Here is a 20558-nt window from a genome sequence, read left to right as displayed (position 1 = left end):
GAATATCCCTTGGCAAGGCTCAGCCCTCTCCCCTTTGTCATTTTGTGGAGGGGCCCAGGCTTGCCTGCCTTCATTCCACTCCCTACTCTATTCTTGACTTGCTGGAATTGAAAATCATGTTTCTGCACCAAGTGCCTTCTTCTCCCCTCCCCCCTGCTTTTCATCGCCTTTTTGTTTGTTGTCTTCCCGCATTAAAATATAAGCTCCTTGAATTTGTGTCTCCAGTGCTCAGAATAGTGTTTGACATATAGTAAGTGCTTAATAAAACCTTGTTTCCTTCGGGAAATGTTCCTTAAATGAATGGATTCTCAGAGTGATTTTTGAGTTCATTGAGTCATGCCTCCTATTATTTCTATCTTTATATAGACCATAGACTATTGACCCTTTACTTTTTATATCAGTCCCTGATTGATCCTGTCCTGCTGGGAAGTTTTAACTAAGCTATATCTATCTTTAATCCTAACTAGTCTTTCTTCCCCACATCTTTTCCCTAAACCCCAATTTTCTCCCCAAACCATTCCATCCCAAAAATCTCTCCTTTCTGTGATAATTGAGAGATTTTGAGCCAGAGCCAAATTTGAACTCAGCCTTGTTATCCTTCTTAAATCCCAATTAGGCAACTCTTTTCTATGTAGTTAGAGCAGCTAGATGGCACAGTGGATCGACTGCTGGGCCTAGAGTCAGGAAGACTCATCTTCCTGAGTTCAAATCTGGCCTCAGACACTTACTAGCTATGTGACCCTGGACAAGTCATTTAACCCTGTTTGCCTCAGTTTCCTCATCTGCAAAATGAGCTGGAGAAGGAAATGGCAAACCACTCTAGTATCTTTGCCAAGAAAACCCCACAGGGGGCCATGAAGAATCAGACATGACTGAAAAAGCACTGATTCCTATGAAGTAAATTTTTTGAAAGTTGTCCCCAACTCGTGGTGATGGGGCTAAAGAGGAGCAGTATTGACAATGCTATCCTTGGAGAGGTACATGGCAGCCAGGAAAGGCATGCTTCCCTGACAAACTGCCAAACTGCATGCTGTTGGAAAGGGCAGACTGTCTATTAGAACTTATATGTCATTCTCCAAATTATAAAAATAAAGCACCTAACCTTTTATTTAGAAAATTAAATCCCCTGAGCTAACTTATTCACTTGGGCAGAATATAAAGATTCATGACTTTTTGGCATTCCCTTTATGGCTTGGGAATGTTAACATTTGAATCTAATGTGATAGCTTGAGCCACCGATGAAAAAGGCCAAAAATACTTATTTCTCAGCACTATTCATTCTAGTTCTGACCAAACGCCCTATATTCCCTCTGATTCCACATTTTATAATATCACCTCAAATAATATTTATTCCTTTCGAAGCCCCCAACTATAAATCAGCTGTAATGGAAGCTCTCCTCTGCTTTTATTGCAAGGATAAACACTCCAGCCTTCTTGTCTAAAGTGTTTACATGGCTTTTTCACAGCTGACTCAGTGTATTGGAACCTCTTAATGCAACCTGCATGGCATGTGATCACTAAACTCTATGTGAAGTCTTTATAATTTTCATATGATTGATAGCGTATTGCTGCTCATTGGTGAGGGGAAACCAGAGCCATGCTATTTTTTGCTGTCTTTTGTAGATGTTAAGTTACTTACTGGACTCACATTGCCGATTGTACTTCAAAGGAAGATACTATGGGAATTGATGGAAAAGTGAAAGCTACTTGGCTCAACAAGTCTCTCTCTTTTTTATGGTCAAGAGATGGAAGTTGCCATGTACTTCATAGCATCTTTAGGCCACTTAAAAGTAAATCAACTGTCTGTTGAGATCATTCATAAGATCCACTGTTATGTGATTGGAGTCCTCTGGTGCTCAAATGGACCTGGTTGCTTTGCATCTTAATTCCTAGGACCTCTTGTCTTTCAAACCCTCCAGTTCCATAGCACACTAGACCCTCACTGCTTCTCATCCATGTTTCATCCTTGACATTTAGGCCCTGACTTTCCACTGTTCATGACCTTACTTAAACTTCCTTTATCCTGTAGCTCAAATGTAACTTTCTCAGTATCTCCTTTAAATACTTATCCAATTGCCTTGAATAATCTCTCTCTCTCTCTCTCTCTGTCTTTCTCTCTCTCTCTCTCTCCCTCTCTGCCTCTGCTTGCCATACTTACATGTATCATTCTTTTGAAATCACAACTTGGGGTTTACTTCCTCCAGAAAGTATTTCCGGGTTAAGTGTGCCCATTTGCAATTCTCATGTCACAACCTGTCCCCCAAGTTGGTTATTCTGATGTCAACTGGGCTTGGAGTCAGGAGAACTGAATTTGAATTCCATCTCTCCTGCTTATTATGTGACCTTAGTTAAGTCCCTTCATCCTCCTGGGCCTCAGTAAACTGAGAGACATGGCCTGGATGACCTTTAGGATCTATCCCAGCTTAGTTACTTCCTCTAAGTATGACTAATCTGTTGGTCTACATTATTACTGCGAATTATATAATGTTCAAGGCTCCTCTCCTTAAAAGCAGGGTAATACCCAATTCTCTCATACGTGGGTGGTGTATCATGGGAGAGCTCATTAAATGTGAGTTGATTGGTTGACCCTCATTTCTGGTTTTGGATATCTATTCAGAATTCTGAAAAATCTTGTTCCCTTTGCCTATTCCAAACCACTGTGAACACTAACTGTAGGAAAACTTTCATGGATACTTTGTGTGATATTTAGGTGATATATAATAGGTAGTGTACATCTGTATAGTTGAAATAAACTATAAGCTAATTAATTTTTTAATAAACTCTGTAATATGCCCAAAATGCCCACTGTTAAAGCTTCAGAATCAAAATGTAAACCAAGAAGAAAAAAGTATGAATGAAGGTATAGGAGAGGCATCATGTAATAATGAAACTGGGTTCAAATCTTGCTTCAGTTATGTCTAAGTTGTATGATCACAGGCAGTCATTTAAACTCTTAAAATTTCTATTTTGTCATCTATAAAATGGGGATAATGATATTGACACTGCTTACTTAATAGGATTGCTATGAAGAAAGCATTTTTTGTAAGCCTTAAAGTATACTATAAATGTGAGCTATTATTATTAGGATCAAAGTTATGTCTCAGGTAATTGTTCTGGTAATGGAACTTCTTGTTAAAAATTTGCTCCAAAAAAAAGAGACATTTTGAGGTGAGAACTGGAAGCTGGAAGAAAGAGTTCAGATAAAAAGCAGAACCAAAACATAAAAGGCAAAAGTAGACAAAAGTTGAGAAGCTGAGAAGTCAGAGTAAGACATGACCCTGCACATGGAGGGAATGCAAAGTTATTATGAGAGTCATTTATTAAACCATCACTGCGGGCTAGTCACTGTGCTAAGTGCTGAGGGTACAAATAAATACAAGCAATCAGGACAGTTCCTGCCCTAAAGGAGCTTGCATTCTAACGGGGGAGCCAGGAAGAGCCAGGGCAGACATCATGGCTTGAAAATTACGTGGTGTCCTGATTCTGGGCAAGATCATATAAAAGCTTACCTATCCCTGGGATAGAGTCCAAGTTGGGATGGGGAAAGAGTGCAGGCAGTGCTAGAAAAACTGGGCCTATCCCTCCAGGGAGCAGAATGACTCCCAATATCGGGACAGAGTTCTATTATGGAGAGAAGTGGTTACAAGAGTAGAAAACCAAGAGCAAGGAGTGTATGTGGTTGTTCTCTCACTAACCTATTGTAAGTCATTAGAAATTTATTTAACCTCATGGTGCCTCAGTTTCTTCTCCATTAAAATGATAGTGATAACCTATATTATGTTTGAAGACAGGTGAAAGTTATTGACTGGTATAAAGGACCAAATTAAGAGTGACTGCTTTAGGAGCCCTTGTGGCTCCATGGTATGATACTGTAACGTATAAGCTCAGTATTAGTGCAATAGACAAATAATTGCACTGAGTCATCGTTAGCCATAGTGACTAGTTAGCTGTGTGATTGCTATTCATCAAGCCCCTTTACTTTTAGGGGTTTTGGTTTTTGAAGTTTGACCTTCCAGATGCTCTGGCTTGTTGGGAGGACAAATGAGATGATGTCATATCCCTCAGAAAATCAGAAAGCCCTAGCACAGTGCAAAGGGTATCATCATCATCATTCTTATTATGGACTTGGATATTTGTCATTTTGAACACACATTTCAAATAATACCGAACTGTTGTTGCTTTTTTGTTATTTTTGCAGATACAATTGTCTCTTCTAGCTGTTGTACAAGTTTAGATTACATTGTGACCTACCTCTTCAAGCACATAGCTAAAGAAGGCAAGAAATCACTTCGATGCCGAGAAGTTTCCCAGGATGGTCAGAGGCTGCTCCATTTCATGCAGCAAAATCCAGATGTCTTACAACAGGTAAAGGAGGCACTGGTCCCTGGGGTTAAGTGATGAAGTTTCAGAAACAGGGGAAGATTCCTGAATGTCTCTTAAAATAAGTAACCTTGTGTGGAGCCTTAAGGAATTGTTAACCAGTAAGTATTATCCCCTGAAAGTAAGATGACACACTGCCCTCATTTCCCCTCAAGGAATATCAGGGTGATTACCATGAATATCTTCTCCCACTGAGACGTTAAGCTTAACAGGAAGATGACTTTCTCAAAGATATATTAGAAGTTAAGGTAGAGCTGGTGATCCCTTGGTCCCCAGTTTCCTTCTTAGGTTCCCAATATTATTATCTTGAACTTGTCCTGTGAATGCTAGGCCATTATAGTTCCCATTCGTTTTCAAATGTGTTTTCTCATTAGCTGATATGGGCTGGGCTCTAATTTAATACAGCACATCATTTGGAGATTCACACTTTAGGATACTTCTTAAGGTATTTTAATTTGGCTCATGAGGAAATGTAATATTTTCTTATTTCTCTCCAATGTATAAAATCCATTCGTACAAATCACTGTAACACAGCATAACATAAAAAATAGATAGAAAAATGAATACATATATCAAAAATATTTCAAATAGAGCACTAACATTTATCCATGTAGACACCATCATTCTTTTCTTTAGGATAGCTCTCCAAGGTGTTTGCAAGTTTGGAAAATTATGCTTGAGTGTTGTACTTGTATACTGAAAAGTTTTAATTGTTTTATTTTGCTAAGTCACATATATCAGATATTGTGATTTACAAGTGTTAACATGACAGTAAAATTATGAGCCTTCAAACAAGTCAGCTGGTGCTGATGTTGGACTAAATCAACAATTAACAGAAAAGCGTCACCCAGGGAAATGTAGACAGAAGTGGGAGGAACCTAAGATATCATCTAGTCCAGATCTAGCCTCAAGGCTGCAGGTTTCCCACCTATGTCTAGTCTAATACCCTCATTTTACAGATGAGAAAACTGAGGCACAGAAAGCTAATGGCTTCAGTTTGTCGAATATTCACTAAGGACTTACTAAGTGCAGAGCAGTATGCTAGACACTAGAGAGCTATGCAGATTAATAAATGCATGTTTTTTCTTTGTTATGCTTAAAACAGCCACCAGTTTAGTTCAGCAGACATTTCTTCAAAACCTACTGTGTACAAAGAAAGCACTGTGCTAGACATTAGAAGAAGTATAAAGTTTGTATAAAACGTTCTGCCTGCCCTCTTTTAGCTCTTTTAGAGTCTTTTAGAGTCTAGAAAGAAGATATCACATAAATAATGATATGTGATCAGTACATAAAACACACGCAAATAAAATGTCATGTAAGATCTAAGAGGGCAGTGTCCTTCCTCACCATGGGGAGATCAGGAAAGGCTTCATGGAGGAGTTGGCATTTGATTATGAAAAATTTAACAGAGAAGTTTGGAATTGGTGAGTATTCCAGATATAAGGATCTCTTCATCCCAAGTGAAGCAACATTTCAAAGGATATTCAAACTAGGGAAAACTTTTCCCCCATACTTCTAGCAACTGCCAACAGATGCTGATATTTGATGGAAATTACATGGATCTTGGCTTCAGGGTCTCAAGTTACTTCCTTTGTTGTCTTTTTTCTTAAGAAAAATATATAACATGAGCAAGATTGTCATCCTGTAACCCTTCATGAAATACCATGACTGTAGCCTACATGTTGGTCACTCGTCCTTCAGGGAATATTTCCAGATAGTAATCGGATGTTGTAATCACAGTATCCTCCTATAAGATCTGGCAGCAACTTTCAAACTGGTAGAAAATTTTAGCAAAAATCAATAGAATCTGATCATAGAAGCCAAATTTACTTGGATTGGTCAGATCAAGTAATGTCAGTTGCAAGATACTATTGCAAAACCAGGAAATAAAATTCCTTCTGGGACTTAGTGTTGATTTGGGATTGCTATGTGTTTGTTTACTGGTTTAAGCAATTTTTATGTGTTAATAATACTTGGTAATCCTTCAGTTTATAGCATATGAGTAAGCAGTGATATATCTTTATTAACTTCATTATCAGTGGAATACATTCTATTTATTTTGAAGGTAGGCTTTTAGATACCATGTTAAATATTAATGACTGGTCTCTGGTAGTCAGCATAAATATGATTTGCATTAGCACTAGGTTATATCATATTGAGTGCCTCTGATGTCAGCTGTTGGGCATGGTAATATCTGACATCATCTCCTCAGGTCACTGACAACTTTGACCTTTATTCTCTTGCACAGTTTCTGTCGTCTCAGAAGCTCTTTTGAATTGATTTGAAATTTTGACTCTTCCCTTTATGAGGCAGTAAAATTGATAATTATTCAGATGGGAACTGAACGCTGAGTGAAAAATCAATTCCACCCGCTCTCTGCTGTGTATAAAATTACTTCTGAGTCTGCTGGACTGAACGAATGGCCAGGGTAAAAGCAGCAGGCAGGAGTAGTGGAAAGGATTAGCTGGACGGAGCTAATAGCCTAAAGGGATGGACTCTGAGACCAGGGAGTGGGCCGGTTGGGGGTTATTATCAGCAGTGATGGGACTCATTGATCATATGTTTACATCAGGTTTCCACTGGGTTATAAATCAGCCCTGAATAGCAGCAGAACCCAAGGCCCAGCCTCTTACCATGGGGACACTGTATTAGATTATTCTCATTTTCACACTCAGATGAAAAGTGAGCCATTGATTATTCATCGGTTGCCCATTAAACACTGGTTTTATAGATGATTTGACTATCATGGAAAGTAATGAACAAGGTTGCTGCTTCATAACTAGAGGTTTCAGTTTTCAAGACATCTGTGTCGGTTAAGTAATGCCTAACCCTATTAAAAGGAACGGGCTACAAATTGCTTAAGAGTGCTGAAAAACTAGACCCTAATGACTAATTGTGCCTTGAGTTTAGAGAGGGCTTGTCAGCTCTTTAAACTAAACTGATGCAATGATCTTGCAATTATTTACTAGTTGGAGCTGTTTTTTCAACTCGAATCTATTTTGCTAGAAGCATAATTGCATATTTGAGTGTCTGTTCTTATATGCAAAAAGTATCTGTATAAATTTCTATAGTAAACAATGTGGGGGCTACATGAGGGGCATTTGAAAGTCCTTTATTATCCCAAGAAAAGTATTTTTAAGTGTTCTCACTGGGAAATGTGTTTCTGTTTGTGCTGATTGATGCATTCCTTTAGCTTCTTACATGTTCAAAGACATTCTACAGATAAGGAGTCTTCTTTATTTTACAACATGTACTAATTCAAATAACATGAAAATTTGACCTGTTTGAGAAGCCTGTGTAATTATGATTGGATTTTGCAGTGAGCAAAATAGCATTGCCCTTACTTGATCACTGAGAGCAACACAGCCACCTAAGAAACCTAAGGTAGTTTTATGTCATTAAGAGGATAAAATGAAAATCAAAGAAAATAGAGGTAGTAACAAGACACTAGACACTGATCTGTTAATGGTCTTTTGATTAAGAGGATAGAATTTCCTGGTCAGTTTTTTTTTTTTTGCTCATCAGTAACATTACACATTAGTACAACTACAATCCATAAATGGGTTTTCATTTAGCTATGCCTCAGAGTGAAAAATTTGTCTAAATTAAGCATAGAAGGGGAGTGTTTTGTGAAACTGAAGGTGTATTTCACAGCCATGATTAATTCTGTTTTGAGATTAAGAGAATAGAATAAAATGATATTACTTCTCCTCCAAATAGAGATTGCTGTTAAATGAATGAATTGCTCTAGAAAGAAGAGTACCTGCTGTAGCAATGTGTTTCATTTGAGGAGTATATGTTATCTTAGGAATATGTAGTTTTTGGTGTTACTGATTAACAACTAATTTAATATGTTATTTTTGCTATAATAATCTGAAAGGGAACAATATCAAATAGTGGAATCACAGCCTATACTTTTCAGTTTCATATTCCTTTTTAATCTATTTAACACAAGCTAATCTTAGCAAAAACCAAATATGTTCTAATTATTATATTCTCCTGGTTTGGTTTGGTTTTTCCTTTTTAAGATGGCATTTAACTACAGATTGTGAAAAGCTGTCATAGGCTATAAGGATCATACTTCAGTAAGGACTTAAGCTGAAAGAACATTCACCCTTTTCCTCAATCAGTCAATCAATGAAAATTGCTTTTGTATAGTGCTTTTCATGACATGCATCCCAAAGTGAATTACAGCAAAAAGGAAATCAGCAGCTCTTTTTTCATTTCTGCGTTTAGATTGAAGTGATATTGCTCAACATTTTGACATACTACATGATACATCTTTCACACTTAAGATTCCATTCCATAATACTAAGTAGAAGAAAGTGCACCAGCACATTTAACTGATATTGAGACTTTGGCCCGTGGATCCTGAGTGGGATTTTCACACTGCAAAACACTTAGGCAAATGAAATATGTTCATGAGTCCATCTTCCTTTCTACTCTCTCACCTCTTCCTTTTTAAAAATGATTAGCCAGTTTAGCTAATGTTAATAAAGACATTCCAGTGATCTATAAACAAGAAAGTGTCCCCTTATAGCCCATCAGCTCCTTCTGCTTGACTGGTGATACTATTATCAAATTCAGAGCAGCAGATTGATGTCATGAGCATAGGAGTAGGGCTTGGCTTCAGCCTCAGACAGAAGACAATGCTCATTTGAAAAGGCAAATGCCTGTGATAAATCGTTGAAAAGCTGAAAGTAGAAAATAGGAACTCAGAAGTTTCATGGCCAAATAAAAAATTGTGTATACTTGCTGCCATTTCAGTCGTCTTCACAATCCCATGTAGTAAATAGGTATCAATTTTTAGGACAATGAAGCCATTTAAAATGGATTCTTATGCATCCAGACCAAAGAGATGAGGGTTGGGCACTTAAATTGAGGATTTTCCCACCAGAAAAGAAAGGAAATCCCCCAACATAGGGCCTCCAAAGGTAACTCCAGTCATTCATCCAGCAAACATTTATAATCCATAAGCATATGTAATCCATAAGCTATAGCAAATGGGAATCAGTCACCCTAGTCCCCTTGGCTTTGGGGAATCTTATGTAGCTACAGGAGATAAGCAGGCCAAGAAAGAAGAGGATACTTTACCAGCTGAGTAAAAAAGAGATCTGAGGTTCATGCATGCAGTTAGTTTATATACATACATAAATATATACATACATGAAGGGAAAGGAACAACCATTTACATAATAGTGCCTATTATGTGCCAGAAACTTTACAAATATTTACAAATATTATTTAAAACTCACAACAACCTATGAGGTATATGTTGTCATTATCCCCAATTTACAATTGAGAAAATTGAGACAAATAGAAGTTAAGTGACGGGCCCCGGGTCAAACAGCTAGTAAGTGTCTGAGACTGGATTTGAACTCAGGTCTTCCTGACCCCAGGTCTAGCGCTGTACCCATTGTACCACCTAGCTACCATAAGCCACAAAGAGGCAATTGTATCACAGAAGAAAGGATACTGGATTTGGAGTCAGAGGACCTGCGTTCAAATCTCAGCTCTATCCCTTACTGTCTGTGTGGCCTCAGTTTCCTTATCTGGAGAAAGGGATTGAACTGGGTTTCTCTAAAGTGTCTTCCATCTCGGTCGATGGCAGAGATGTGTGGATTTTATCCACCATCCTTATCCCTACCCCAGCCATAAGCTGCCTTTTTTGTGACTTTTTTAGCCTTTCAAAGTTGTTCTTGTTGTTCATTTTAACCTAATTTCAGCCAATTCAGTGTGGAGGCCTTGAACATCAAAGGATCTGTTTTTATCCTAAAGAGCATTGAATATTCATGGCTGTACTTTGTTACCTAACCAGTAATTCCAGAACAAAAAAACACAGAAAGTTAGAGCTGACTGAAACCATGGAGATCATCCACAATCACTAACATTTATGTAAGACTTTAAAGTTTACAAAGCATTTTGTAAATGTTAACTCATTTGATCCTCACAACAATCCTGGGAGGTAGGTGCTATTATTATACTCATTTGATAAATGAGGAAACTGAGGCAAACAGGTTAAGTGACTTGCCCAGGGTCACACAGCCAGTTCCATGTCTGAAGCAAGATTCAAACTCAGGTCTTCCTGACTCCAGTTCTGAGCACTTTATCCATTGTGCCAACCTAGCCACCAAGTGTAAACATAACACACACACACACACATGCACACGTGCACACGTGCTTGAGCATGTGTGCGCATGTACACATACATAGACATACATAGATACACACATAAATATTATATATGAGTTCATTGAGACCAAGCAGCAGAAAAGGAGACCAATAGAAACTAGATGCTTGTGCACCTTCCCTCCCTCCTCCCACTACTAAGCTTTATATAGAAAGTAGATAGTTATAACTAAGAATTGAGAAAAGTTAATCCTTACTTTCATTAACCAAAATAATGGGCACATGGTATTATTTGATTGTTTCCTGTTCACACATAGTGCAATGGTACAAAGCAGGACCAAGTTTCTCCAACAATAGGCTCCCTAACTGTAAATTGAACCTTTAATTTCAAAATGTTTTACCTTTTTACTTTTTTCATGTTTAAAATATGACCAAAAGATTAATATGCTAAACTCAATGGGAACTAACTGCATTCTTGGATTTTGAAATTTCAGACAATTGGTTATAATCATAATAACAATACTGAAGGTTTCCATAGTGCCTATATTCAAAAATTGCACAAACTCTTCATACCTATTATCTCATTTGGCCTCTAATAATCCTAGAAATAGAGCCAAGTTTAAAAAGAGAATGAGAATGACACATGGGCAGAATATGTTCATTCTAGGTGATGTTTTTGAATCGAATATTTCATATTTTAAAAAACAAAATGTTGAATGGGGAGCCAGGGTAATTTTTCCAGTTTCAGTGTCCAGGAGCTCAGTCTGCAAACAGTAATCTTGGGTATGAAATTAAAAGTATTGGCAAAAGAGGGGTAAAGGGAAGGAGAGATCGCCTTGGAGGAAAAAGTGTATTTGTTTCTAAATCATCATTTTTAGATGGAAGAAGACATCTCAGCAGGTGAATAAAGGCTTGAAATAATAAATTAAGCAGCAATATCAAGATGAGATTGCATTATAACGCACTTTGAACCATTAAAATTCCATAGGGAAACTTTGTTCCAAATTCAGATAGAGAATGAAAAGTGACCTGAATCTCGTTCTAAATGTTTATCAGAGCAGAGGGATTTTTCACTGGGCCATGTGTTTTCTACCTTTAAGCACAGTTTAAAGATGTGATCCAGGAGTATCATAACTTGCCTTATTAATTGAAAGGAGTGGAAATCTACCAGATGTAGCCTGAGCCAGTAGAGACTTGGGTGGCTAAGCAACAGAAACGATACCATATTGAGTGAGCCAAAATCCAGTCTCCAAGTCATTTATTTCCACCAGTGACAATACATTTAGACTCCAGTGTTTCAGCATTGATTGATGGTTTAATATCATATATAATTTTTTTAATGAAGGAAAACCATTTAAATATGTTACCATTTGCACTGGTATTCTCCCATGTACATAACTGCATTTAATCATTACTGGGATTAGTGGTCCTTGTGTAATTTGCATCAGAGAAATAACTGTCAAAGCCATCTCATCCTGGTGTTGAAAATGGTATATTTTGCTTTATACTTGACTAGATTCTTTCTTCCCTGCACATAATTAAATGTTAGAACCTTGGCCACTACCACACAGGAATTCCATGTTTACATTTCTGTGTGTGAAGAATTAGCAACCATGTGCTTCCCCATGTGCTTTTCTGATGATACAATATTTAAGTTCCTCAGTATGATACTCATGTATGATTTCAAGTTTGATTTTAATACTTTTAATATTAAAATATGTAATAAAATTTTATTATCTAATTATAAGAAGATTTTATCCCCTTATTAAAGTTGCTAAATCAAGCTTAGATTATCATCCTAATGGTGCCTCTTTGATGTGAAATTTTCAAAAGTAGAGTTGAAAGGATGGGTAAATTTTTTGTTGTTCTTGGATATCCCTCCTCTCCTTTCCCCAAAGTAACAAGTATGACATGCACGTATGGAAACAAAAAGGAGCAATTTGGGATGCTGGAGAAACTAGTGGAGGTGTCAATGTCAGATGAGTACCCTTAGGCGAGGCAGCTGGTACATGTAGGCTTTTGTTTATCAGTTACTGGTTTATGTAGCCTTTAGGCCAGCACAAGAAACAATCACTCCTACAGGGTCAGCTGCTGGTCAGAAGCAAAGTAAGAAAAGACTTTGCGCTAAAACACGTCAGCCATAATTTTAGTACAGCTGGCACCTGCTACGGGTGCACAGCATGAAGGTTAAAGGTCAAAGAGGCAGTTGTTCAAAACTCAGTGATGGCTTAAAGGGACTTGTAGATTAATCTGCTTTATTAACTTCTCTATATTAGATAACTATTGCTGTGAATGACAGTACATCTTTTTGAATAAGTCGCATCTCTTTCTCTTTTAAATTAGCTTTTGAGTAATGAATATTAAATAGAAAGCATTTCAAGGGTAATTAAATGAAAACAGAATGATGTCATTTTGCAATCATATTTGTATGTTTATTGTAATGTTTTCCAAGGGACTGGGGGAAAAAAGCCAATTCTTTAAGAAAAAAAAAGATTTTTAAATGGGGAAGTCATATAGCCTCCCATTACTCTCTCTTTAAACTACAGACATGCTTTATGTGTTGCAAGCCAGCATGGAGTAGGTGGATGCCCAGGGTTTTTATGGCATTCTCAAAGGTCCTAAGAGTTTTATTTGTGAGTGAAAGTGACCACTTTCCTTCATAGATCTTTTTAGCTCTTCTTTGCCATAGAAATTTCTGAATTATCTTTGTTATTCTGCCTTCAAAATACCAAGGGAATATAAGGAAATAATAAAAATAGGTAGATAATTGTGCCTTTGGGTGGCTTTATATAAAGCAGACAGTGAATAAGTTATAAGAAAGGGAAAGAGACCATCTTGGTCCACAATAGTCAGCAACATGCTTTGTAGCAACATCTTATCTGATGGCATCAGAAATCTTATTTGACCTCAGAGTTTAATACCGTTCTATTCCATAATTTTGATTGGCACAATTAGTTGCTATTGGAAAATGAAGAATAAAAAGGAATAGTTCAGAGCATCTTTTGGCAAAATCTTGTCCATAAAGAGTCTGTCAGACACGTGAGCTAAATGTTGTAGCTAATTTTGAGGCAACACTAAGAAATCTTTGTTCAAGGAGTATAGATTTCTCTGCCAACTGTGAGTGATTTCTCATATAAATGCCATCTGCATTCTTATACTGAAGACATACATATAGTATTATTTCTATCCACTTCCAAATTTCAAGGAAAATTATACTGGACATCATTGGGGATTTACTTTGGGCTTGGTGTATGGGTACAGTATTTTTCAGTAGTGTGCAACATGTGTGGGAAGTGTATGATGGCACCCCAGGTCAGGAAGAATGTCAGCACCTACTGAAGGGCTTGTGTGTATCCTTCAAAAGACAGGCACCCAAGCTCAGCTAGGGCAGGACAAAGACATACTTCCAAAGCCCCGTCACTCTTAAGCCTTTTTTATCACCTTATTACAGGGGCATTATATGGGTTTCTGGAACTATGCATCAAGAAGGCAAGGCTAGAAGGGCCATCCCTGATAAAGCACCATAGGTTCAGCTGTTGAATTAAATTTTAAAATGACCACTCCTTGTCTGTCTGCCCAGGAAAAAAAAGAAAACACACACACACACACACACACACACACACACACACACACACACACACACACACACACACACACACACACACACACACACACACACCCCCAGTATTCTACAAACATATGCAGAATTGGATTTTTGCTACCATCATTTAAAAAGATACTTTTTCTACCAGCACCATGGAAATGTACTGCCCAAGCCCAAGAACTTGTATAGGCCACTGGAGACTCAGGCCTAAGAATAAGTCACAATGTTTCTTTTTCCGTTTAATTCAGATGAGACTTCATGTCATATAATTTCTTGACTTTTTTCAGAAGATGGCTGAATTAGATATCTTTTGTTTCTCTCCTATTCCTATCAATGTTTTATTTTTCTTCTTGAAGTTTAAATAAAAGGCACAGCTAGGTGTGAGATAATAGATTTATTTCTATCCTCTTTGAGGATACACTGTCAGAAATCCTGCCTGTAATCTTCAGATATTTCTGAAGAGTGACAAAAAACATAATAATAATAGCACATGTTTATATATAGCTCTTTGGAATCTGCAAAACGCCTTTTTCCCCAACAAAAATCCATTGATTTAGGTAGCACAAATACTAGCACTCCCATTTTACAAATGAAGTAACTGAGCCTCAAAGAGGATAATTGACTTGTTCACAGTCACATGCTTAGTAAATTTTAGAAGTACTTGAACACAGGTCTTCCTACTTGAAGTGCCATATTATTTTTACTATACCCAGGCCTTTCTTCCCCACACATTCACACATTTGCCTTTTTTTTCTCACTTGCCTCCTTGAAAGAGAGTCAGGAGCAAATTATACTATGCCAATTTCATAACTGAAAAAACCATGTTAAAAAGAGGTCCATATCATCTGCTTTCTTTTCTTTCAGAGAACTTGGGATATTTTTGCTTGAAAAGCATTTTTGCTTTCTTGGTTGTAATAGTATGTGCATAAGAGCACACATTTATACTGTGCTTTCCAATATAGAAAACATTTTCTTCAAAATAACTCTATGAGGAAGAGTCAAATACTATTATCCCCATTTTCAGGTGAGAAAACAGGGTAATGTGGGTTAAGTGACTTGCGTATAGTCATTGAATACAAATACACATGGTCCACATTTTTCTTCCTCCTACCCCACTAACCTGTCTCCTCAGTCCCTCTTGCTGGATCATCATCCATGTCTGGCCCCCTAACAGTGGGAATCCTCCAAAGCTCTGTTCAGGGCCCTCTTCAGTTTTCTCTGTATACTTTATTTCTAGGTGACCTCATCAGTTCCCAATGGTTTCATGATCATCTCAATCATCTATACAGACTACTTCCAGACCTATATATTCATCCCTGATTGCTCTCTGTCAAGCTCTATTCCTACATCACTAGCAACCAGTAACACATTTCCACCTGATGCCCCATAGACATCTCATTCTATCCTCACTAAACTAAACTTCCTTCAAGCTTCCCAATTTCTACTAGCATCTTTCCAACCCCCTAGGCTTGCCACCTCAGAGTATTCTTCACCCAGTGCAGTCAAGCGTCCAAGTGTCATCTCCACAACAGATCTTTTGTCCATTCCCTTCTCTCCATCATATAAACCACCCGCAATATTTCAGACCCGTCATTGCCTCCTCCTTGGACTGTTCCAACAGTGACCTGATTGGGCTCTGGGCTTCTAATCTTGCCCCTCTCCATTCAGTCTTCCACACAGTTGCCAAATTAATTTCCTATACAGCTAACCATTCTATCCTCCCACTCAAGAAGCTTCAGTAACACTCTGTTGCCTCCATGATAAAATGCTGATTCTTCAAGTTGGCCTTTAAAGCCCTGCACAACCTAGTTCCAACCTACCTTCTCAGACTGATTTCCCATTTTCCCCATTTTTCCCCTTCATGCACTGTATGCCCAGCTAAATGGGCTTACCAGCTTTCTACAGATTTGACACTTCATAAACTGCCTGTAGACAGACTGCCCCAGCACTTAGAATGGACACCCTCCTCACCTGTAGCTTTCAGAATCCCCAGCTTATCTTCACGACCCAACTTAAATGCCATCTCCTTTGAGGAGTCTTTCCTTATGCCCCTGGTTATCAAGGTTCTCTCCCCTAAGATGATCATATAGTTATCTGTGTACATGGTTCATCCCCCCAAAAAAATGTATGTTCCTTGATGACAAAGACTTTGTTTATCATTGTGTCCTTGTATCCTGGGACCTAGCAGGATCAAGCACAATGCCTTGTGCATACTAAGGGCCTAATTAATGCTTGTTCGATTGGACCGGATATGACTAGTAAATGGCAGAAATGGGATCAAAACCCAGGTCTCTTGACTCCAAGTCTAATGTTCTTTTCACTAAACTACACAGCTTCTCCAGAAGAAAGGTATTATATAAATTCAGTTTATAATCATCTTTATTAATATTAATTGTTATTAGCTTACCCTCCACAAAATTCATTCTGCCAAGCCGAAGTGACCCTCATTCTCAAAGACAATTTTAGCAGAGCACAAATTCTGGCAAATCCTGTCAAGCTAAAAAAAGATTTCAAGAGTCAGCTCACTAGCGGGCTGCATCTAACATCCAAGGACCAGTAAACCTAAATTGAGAGAGGTTCATCTTTAAAAAATTACAAAGCAGGGGCAGCTAGGTGGTGCAGTGGATAGAGCACCAGCCCTGGAGTCAGGAGGACCTGAGTTCAAATCCAGCCTCAGACACATAACACTTACTAACACTTACTAACTGTGTGACTCTGGGCAAGTCACTTGACCCCAATTGCTTCACCAAAAAAAAAAAAAAAAAAAATTACAAGGCATTTAGCCTCTCTGGGTCTCAGTTTCCAGAGTTGGACTAAATGGCCACTAAAGCCTCTCCCTCCTCTAGATCTGTGATCTTGTGTATAACTATATGAGGATTGCTTCATAGTCTTCATTTACTTCAATATTTTAATGTGTCCTTCAGGAAGAAAATAAAAACCTTTTACATTTTCATTCTTTAAAATAAAATTTACTACCAAGTGATGATTTTTTTCAGCCACAGCCACTTATGAACTACTGTGGTGTGGAGATTAGGATCTCTGTCATTGGCAATAGTAACCAGGCTGATAAAATCACAAACCCTTGAAGTATTGTTATTCTTTACAAGAGTAATTTATTTTGAAATAATCTCAAAGCTTATTAATTCATTCTTTAAAATTCTCTTCCAACCTGCCTATTCACATCTATCTTGAATTCCCCAAATATATAACCAAAATATATATTTTGGCTTCATCCTGGGTTTCTGTAACCCTGTACTTCAACACTTAAATGGATGGGTGATCTCACTGGCACAGATAGTGATTTAGACTGTAATCCATAATTCTTCATCCTGTGTGATTCTTCTCTATACCTTTTAGTAAGTCCTCTGTAGAGGGTCTGCTCAATCCAGTGGATAACTTCTTTTAGTTCTTTTAATATTACATAGATACCAGTACAAACATAGTAATAATTTTACATTTGCATAGTGCTTTACTGTTTATAGTTTTATAACAACCCAGTGATGTCAGTATTACACATACCATCCTTATTTCAGATGAGGATACTGAGGCTCAGAGAGATTGTGCTTTGTCACAAGGTCACATAAGCTAGTGAGCAGAAGAACAGGATTCAATCAGGTCTCCTAATTCCAAGTCCAGTTTTTATAATTTTTTTAAATTAGAAATGTAAGGTAGTGGGGGAGGAGATGGTGCTCAACATTAGAGTTTAATCATCTAGCAAAGTCTTTAACGACCTTTAGAAATGGAAGCAGAAAGTTCAAGGCACTCTTTAGGTGTTTAACAATACTTGGTGACTTCACTTTAAATGGAAATATGAAAGACCTAGAAAACTTCCAGAGGAGTTTTTTATTCCTTCAAAAGGCCTGCCCATTATTTTTGGAGACCAAACTTTGGGAAACAGGAGTCCTAGTCAACACAGATATTAGTCTCTTATTTAGCACACCAGAAAAAAGGAACCCCTTATCCTCTGACTTCTGGGCATCCTGCGTTATGGAGAAGATAAATGCAAATTGGGGAAATCCTCAAGAAGAGTAACTCAAGTGATTAATGGGAATAAAAAGACTGACTTGTGGGTCCAAATTAAAGGAGCTAATAACTTGTCCAAATGACAGCTAAATGGGGAATTTAATAAATCTATAAATACTCAAAGATATAAATGCCAAGGAGGGAAAGGAATTACTTAGCATTGCATGATTTAAGATGGGTATAATTGGATATTATTAAGAAAGAAAAAAATTAAAATTGAGTATCAAGATAAAACAAACTTCCAGACAATAAGAATTGTTGCTGACGATGGATGTCATTAAGTTATGTGTCATGTGCCAAGGGAAAGATCTCAAGATGTTGGCAAATAGAGAAGGAAGAACTGGGACTTAGAATCATTTTACCCAAAGGCAGGAAGTCAAGCAGGATCCATCTCCTCTCAGAGCCTGGAACAGGAAGCCAAGTTGTTTAGGGTAGCACATTCCATGGCTACCTGGACTATAAGATTCATTGGATGGAGTAGGGATGTTTTCTAATTCCATAAATAACTACTTATAAAACTGTTTGCAAATACCTGGGCCCTATAGAGAATGGGTATAATAATCACTGACACTTATATGACCCTTTAGATTTGGCAAAGCATTTTACACACCTTATCTTCTTTGAGCCTCACAACCCTGTGAGGTAGGTACTATAGGTATAATTATCCTCATTTTACAGATGAGGAAACTGAGGTTTACAGAACTTAGATGACTCACTCATACTCACACATTTAGGATTATAGATCATAGATTTAGAGTTCAGTGAGACCTTGAAGGTCATTCAGTTCAACCCCCTTATTTTACAGATGAGGAAACTGAGGCCCATAGAGTTGAAGTGATTTGACCAAGTTGTAAATGGCAGAGCCAAGATTCAGACCCACTTCTTCCTTACTCCAAGTCTATACTTTTCAATCATTCACTCAACAAGTATTTTTTAAATGTCAACTTTGTGCCTGGCTATCTGCTATGTGCTGGGGATGCAATGACAAAAACAGAACAGTCCTGGCCTAATGGAGCTCATGGGGGAACACTGCATGAACATGGATTAGTAAGTATAAGATTTATGCAAAGTGAGTGTGAAGTAATTTCAGGGGAGGAGTTGGAGGCAGGGAAAGGGCACAGGATCTTAGAGAATCGGGAAAGGCATTATTCAGGAGGGGGCACCTGAGAAGGAAATTAGGAAGTCTGGAGGCAGAGGTGAAAACAGTACAGTAAGCCTGGAACACTGGGTTGGAGTCAAATTGTGTAGGGTTCTAACCATTCCAGGCTGTGTCTTGGATAACTTCATTATATTATTTATGGGTTCTTGAGGATCATAAATACAGAGTTAGAGAGGACCTTAGGATCATCAAGTCTTCCCCTTTATTTTACAGATGGGGAAACTGAAGCCAAGTAAGGTTACATAGTGATTCCTATTTATATCACTTGCCCAAAGTCATAGTGCTAACAAATGCCAAAGCTGGAACTCAAACCAAAGTCTTTTTGGACTCCTTTTTCCACTGCCCTCTTTTCACAGTGGCATACTGCCTTAAAGACCCTACCTAGATTCACATTTCTGCTCTTTTCCAAAATGTACTTAAAGTAATAATTAGGGAGCATCAATATCCTCAATCTTGATATTATGTTTGTGTGAACAGTTTCACCACCATATTGACCTTTCCATGGGGTATATAAATGAAACCATTTGTGGGACCTTTGAAAAACAAGCAAATCTGAAAAAAAAGAAAAAGGCAACGTAAGTCCAAACCTTGGAATAACCATTCTTTTTGATGGAAAATGTTTTTGACATGTCTTGTGAGTTTCCCGCATAAATGCTGCTTTTTCCCACATGAAAACATTTTGAATGTGACATGTAAAATAATCCCCCACTGGAGCTTGTGAGGATTTTTAGGTCCATCTAACTGAATCCCTACAGGAAATCAAGAAGAGTGTTGTGACAGATGAGAGGCAATGAAACTTTGAACCTCCTTCTGCAAGGGTAATATATTTATTATGAAATACAATATTCATTGCACTCTGCTTTGATGACTGCATCAGATGCCCTCATGCCATTATCCTTTATGTTATTCTGTTGTGAAATATGATATTCATTGAGAAATGTTGTGATGACTATTCACTAAAGTAGCATGCTATTCCCCTACTCTCTCTCTCTCTCTCTCTCTCTCTCTCTCTCTCTCTCTCTTTGGAATGGCCTCAGTTAGAGTTTAGTTTATCACTGAATATTTAATGTAAACATGTGCTTGTAGTCAGCTCTGTCATGCAAATACATTTAAGCTGGTTAGTAGCCTTTTCATTGCTCCTGATTTGGAAAGTTAATAGTTTGTTTACATTGTTAGATTGCCAAACAGAAGGCTCCTCGGGCCCATCTCTGGCGGTACCAGGGCAATTTGACATCAAAACTGTTCTTTCTATTTAAAAACCCC

At 37.8% G+C, this 20558-nt stretch overlaps 1 protein-coding gene across 5 annotated transcripts in view; it reads left to right on the top strand.

The window, feature by feature from the left end:
• The window catches only part of RANBP17 (RAN binding protein 17), a 329638-nt gene that overhangs the window by 297080 nt on the left and 12000 nt on the right, over nucleotides 1-20558 (top strand). For all 5 annotated transcript variants that reach the window (XM_027841755.1, XM_027841754.1, XM_027841758.1 and 2 more), the window contains one exon: nucleotides 4199-4365. In XM_027841755.1, the coding sequence (XP_027697556.1) occupies nucleotides 4199-4365 (167 nt within the window). The remainder of the gene's footprint in view (nucleotides 1-4198; nucleotides 4366-20558) is intronic.

The sequence above is a fragment of the Vombatus ursinus genome, unplaced genomic scaffold (genome assembly GCF_900497805.2).
Source record: "Vombatus ursinus unplaced genomic scaffold, bare-nosed wombat genome assembly UNPS02014863.1, whole genome shotgun sequence".
Classification (NCBI taxonomy): Eukaryota; Metazoa; Chordata; class Mammalia; order Diprotodontia; family Vombatidae; genus Vombatus; species Vombatus ursinus.
The sequence above is the reverse complement of the archived record's forward strand: the minus strand, read 5'-3'. Positions and strand labels throughout refer to the sequence as shown.